This window comes from Empidonax traillii, unplaced genomic scaffold (assembly GCF_003031625.1).
Source record: "Empidonax traillii isolate 1590-97213 ecotype Southwest subspecies unplaced genomic scaffold, ASM303162v1 scaffold1555:size184083, whole genome shotgun sequence".
Lineage (NCBI taxonomy): Eukaryota > Metazoa > Chordata > Aves > Passeriformes > Tyrannidae > Empidonax > Empidonax traillii.
Window position 1 is genome coordinate 86,752 of NW_020956748.1, and position 4,674 is coordinate 91,425.

Consider the following 4,674-nt stretch of genomic DNA (forward strand, 5'->3'; position numbering starts at 1 on the left):
CGCGTCTGAGCGCGCTCCCGAGGGCTGGGCTTGCGTGACTCCGCTGCCCCATCAAGGCCAGAATCTAAACAATCTTGATTCCTGTCCCGGCAGCGCTGGGCTGGGCTCTTCAATTGCAGGAAACGGAGCCTTTGGCGTGTTTATGTCGGGAACCACAAAGAATGAGCCGAGGAGGGGCCGTGGAGCCCGCGGCCGTGGAGCGGGGTGGGGGGCAGTGGGGGGCTCGGCCGTGTTTGCCTTGGCAGAAATGTCCCTTTTTATAAGTTGGGAAAAAAAAAAAAAAAAGGAAGAGAAAAAATAGCCAAACTTCCCCCGAGGCACAGCAGGGAATTTTTGGCTGCCCCTGTTTGTGTCATTGATAAGCTCGGGGTACAAAAGCCCCGCCGGGATCGAGCCCCGGACCGAGGCCAGCGGTGCCACGCGGTGGGAGCGCGTTGAGCTCCATCCCATGGCCTGGGCCCTGCTGAACCTGGAACCTCCAGCGGTGCCGAGCCCACGGGGGCCGTGGTTTTTACAGGGCGGGAGCTGTGGTGTCCAGTGCCACGGCCGGGAGGTCCCCCAAGCTCGGGAGGTCCCGGGATGTGCTCTCAGGAAGGGCCGTACCCAGGACGTCCGGAGCCAAACTCCATTGGAAGCAACACATCCTACCTCGCTCCGCCCGCCCTCTCCCTCTCCAAGTCCCCCCTCTTCCTTCCCAAAGCCCCCGGGGCTGGTGATGAGCCCCTCGGGGGTGCAGGAACCTCTCTCACCGCTCCGCTCTCCGCAGGACGATGCCGTGTGGGGCCGGTGGCCGCGCGGTGCTGGCGCTGATGACTCTGTCCCTCGGCCTCGCAGCCGGTGAGTACCAACGTGGTGGGGTGATTGGCAGGTTAAAATAAACCCTCGGCTTTTTGGGAGCGTCCCTGCCCGAAATAACCTCCTGCAGAGGGAGCCGGGGCTCCTCGGGGACGGCGCCGTCCCCAGCGAGGGGCTGTGCCCCTGCGGGACCGTGACCCACCCCCCAGGGAGGATCTCGGCTTCGTTAATTAATTGCTTTGCCATCACCGGAGGGGAGATGGAGAAGGCTGGGAAAGCACCACGTGCTTTAAAGAGTGAGTCTTCCCAGGGGTGGTGATGATGGTGATGATGGTGATGGTGAGGAGCACGAGGAGCTGCTCAGCATCCCAGGGGCGCCCCAGGTGACCCGGGGACAGGTCCAACTGGCTGTGTTTGTGCAGGGGGGACAGTGTGGCTGTGCCGGGGAGGAACAGCAGAGCTCACTGAGGGGACGAGTCCCCACCGAGTCCCCATCCTGCCCACGGGACCACCAACCCCAACCCAGCCTGGCCACCACCCCACAGCACTGGCACCGGGCAGCCTTTTGGGCAGGGGGATGACAGGCACAGGAGGGGGACTGGCCACTGGCAGACATCTCCTCGCTGTCCCCTCGCTGTCCCCTCGCCGCTGGCCGCCTGGCTGCCCTCACGCTGAACTCGCTGATTCCAGGAGGGATATTTTCTGCGCGAAAGGGCAGAGCTAAATCGGGCGCCGGGGAGCGTGGCGCCCTCTGAGCCGCTCCGGCACCACAGCACAGGGAAGCGCCTTCGGGGAAGGCAGGAAGAGCTCCAGGAAAGACGCCGGGATTAGCACCCAGCTCCTAGAACACCCTCTGGGGAGGTGCTGGCTGAGTCTGGGGCTTTTGGTCCCACCCTGGCTCCCAACATTCGGCTCCCACAGCCCTGGGACCCCGCGGGCAGGGTGTGCCTGTGTGCTGCCAACCAGTGCATCCCAGTTAATCCCAGCTGCTTGGGCTGGATGCCACCCCCAGGTTCAGGGCTGGCACTTGGATCCCAGCTGGGAGCAGGTGATTTTCCAGGAGCTGTCAGGATGGGCTCCCTGAACTGAGCACCCACAGCCACCTTCCCCTCCTGGACCGTGACGGTCCCAGGCTGCCCACTCTCAAAATTTGGCTCAGGACTCTCTAGGACAGTGCCCCTGTCAGCAAAGCCACCAGCCCCCGTCCAGGGTGGTCTGGTGGCACAACGTGCCCCCTCCTCGTGCCCGCAGACGAGCTGTTGTGCGCCTGCGACGTGCCCTTCTGCAGCCAGCCCACCTGCACGGGCAAGGTGTGCTTCGTCAGCAAGAGGAGGGAGGAGGGCACCATCACTCAGCACCGGGGCTGCTTCTCCCAGAACATCCTGGAGCACTGCAACACGCCCGTGACGGAGCAGTACGGCATGAGGTGCTGCGAGTCCCGCATGTGCAACGCCGAGCTGGACATCTTCCTGCAAGGTGTGGGGCCACGGGGGCGAGGGGCAGAGCTGCCCACGCGGCTGGAGGTGTGCTTGGGTCTGCAGATCACCCCTGCCCTCGCTCAGCCCCCTGAGAGTCACCTTTTCCTGAGGGGGGGCAGGGCCAGCGAGATGTCCTTGGGGGTCCCTTCTTGGGCTGTGCCTGCAGAGCTGCCACCCATGGGGTTGAACCCAGTGCAGAGCCACCCTCCCCAGGTCCAAGCCCAAACCCCGAGGCCTCCACCCTCCCCAGGTCCAAGCCTGAGCCCCCAGACCTCGCTTATCACGCTCCCATCCATCATTTCCCCCACCCAGGAGAAGATGCCCTGGGAAAGGCTCCTTCCCTGCCCAACCTCCTCCTGATGATCTTCGTCCCGCTGCTCGCCCTCCTCGTCCTCGTGGTGCTCACGGCGCTCTTCTGCTGGAAGGTGGCCCAGCAGCGCCACAAGCAGAGTGACCTCAGCGACACCGACCTCATTCTGAAGGCATCCATGGTGGGAGACAGCACCTTGGAGGTGGGTGAGCTCCGGGAGGGACCCCCAAATCCCCCCCCCCGAGGTGTGGGAGGGTGTGGTGGTCGCCGTGCTGACCCCACGGTCACCCCGGTTGTGCAGGACCTGCTGAACGACGACTGCACCACGGGCAGCGGTTCGGGGCTGCCCTTCCTCGTGCAGAGAACGGTGGCCAGGCAGATCACCCTCGTGGAGTGCGTGGGTAAGGAGCCCAGGAGGGTAAGAAGCCCCCCCAGGAGGGGTCTGCAGCCTCGTGCTGGGGGCGGGCAGGGCGTGGGGGTCCGAGGGCTGGGGTGACTGATGCCGTGGCCGTGGCAGGCAAAGGGCGCTACGGCGAGGTGTGGCGAGGCGTGTGGCACGGCGAGAGCGTGGCCGTGAAGATCTTCTCCTCCCGGGACGAGCAGTCGTGGTTCCGCGAGACGGAGATCTACAACACCGTCCTGCTGCGCCACGACAACATCCTGGGTGAGCTGGGGGGGCCGGCAGGGCTGGGCAGGGGTGAGGGGGCAGCTGCGTGGGGGCTCCACGGTGCCAGCTCTTCTCCCCCGCCCAGGCTTCATCGCCTCCGACATGACGTCGAGGAACTCCAGCACCCAGCTGTGGCTCATCACCCACTACCACGAGAACGGCTCCCTCTACGACTTCCTGCAGAGGACGGTCCTGGACGTGGAGACCTGCCTGGGCCTGGCCTCCTCCATCATCTGCGGCCTCGTCCACCTGCACGTGGAGATCTTCGGCACCCAGGGCAAGCCCGCCATCGCCCACCGGGACCTGAAGAGCAGGAACATCCTGGTGAAGAGCAACCGGCAGTGCTGCATCGCAGACCTGGGTGAGATGGAGGGGCGGGGGTGGGGGGTGTGGCACCCAGGGATTTGGGAGCCCAGGGATGTGGTACCCAGGGATGTGGTACTCAGGGATGTGGTACCCAGAGATGTGGTACCCAGGGATGTGGTGCTCTAGGGTTATGGTACCCAGGGATGTGGTACCCCAGGGATGTGGTACCCAGGGATGTGGTACCCAGGGATATGGTGCTCCAGGGCTGTGGTACCCAGGGATGTGGTACCCAGGGTTGTGGTACCCCAGGGATGTGATACCTCAGGGATGTGGTACCCAGGGATGTGGTACCCAGGGATATGATGCTCCAGGGCTGTGGTACCCAGGGATGTGGTACCCAGGGTTGTGGTACCCCAGGGATGTGTTGCCTCAGGAATGTGCTGCCCCACAGATGCAGCATCCTGGGACACAGCACCAGCACAGCCCTGTCCAAGGCCTTTTATAGTTAAACTTGAAGATCTGAAGGGTCCTTCCCAACCCCAACGACTGTGATTCTGTCCCTCCCCCAGGACTGGCTGTCATGCACTCCCAGGGCAGCGACTACCTGGACATCGGCAACAACCCCCGCGTGGGCACCAAGCGCTACATGGCCCCGGAGGTGCTGAGCGAGCAGATCCGCACCGACTGCTTCGAGTCCTACAAGAAGACGGACATCTGGGCCTACGGGCTGGTGCTCTGGGAGATCACCCGGCGCACGGTGGTGAACGGTGAGTGGGTCCCGCTCGCTCCCCCGGCTCCCTGCCACGTTCCCTCCGTCCTTCCCTCCTTCCCTTGTTGCCTTTTTTTTTTTTTCTTTTTTTCCCCCCTTCTTTTCCTTCGCCCAGAAGATTAGCTGTAAATTATAAACACTGTAATCTAGTGTCAGCACCCGGCTCCCTGATTAAAGGGCCCATTAGACTCAATCAGTGCTTTGTTTGTTCAGTGCTGATTAGAAAACAAGCAGCTCCCAGCTCTGCCTGGAAAGCGGCCACGGCCGGGACCTCCGGCCGCCGGGGCTTGGCTTGGGAACTCGGGAATGGGGACAGGGACGGGGTCCCCTCGTGCCCTGCCGGGGAGGA

The 4,674-nt window shown here is 63.7% G+C and overlaps 1 protein-coding gene across 1 annotated transcript in view; it reads left to right on the forward strand.

The window, feature by feature from the left end:
• Window positions 1–4,674, forward strand: part of ACVRL1 (activin A receptor like type 1) — a 9,218-nt gene that overhangs the window by 1,794 nt on the left and 2,750 nt on the right. Inside the window, exons 2-8 of the mRNA XM_027907851.1 lie at window positions 767–837; window positions 2,047–2,271; window positions 2,586–2,785; window positions 2,885–2,984; window positions 3,101–3,247; window positions 3,336–3,611; window positions 4,126–4,323. Coding sequence (XP_027763652.1) covers window positions 771–837; window positions 2,047–2,271; window positions 2,586–2,785; window positions 2,885–2,984; window positions 3,101–3,247; window positions 3,336–3,611; window positions 4,126–4,323 — 1,213 coding nt within the window. The 5' untranslated portion in view covers window positions 767–770. The remainder of the gene's footprint in view (window positions 1–766; window positions 838–2,046; window positions 2,272–2,585; window positions 2,786–2,884; window positions 2,985–3,100; window positions 3,248–3,335; window positions 3,612–4,125; window positions 4,324–4,674) is intronic.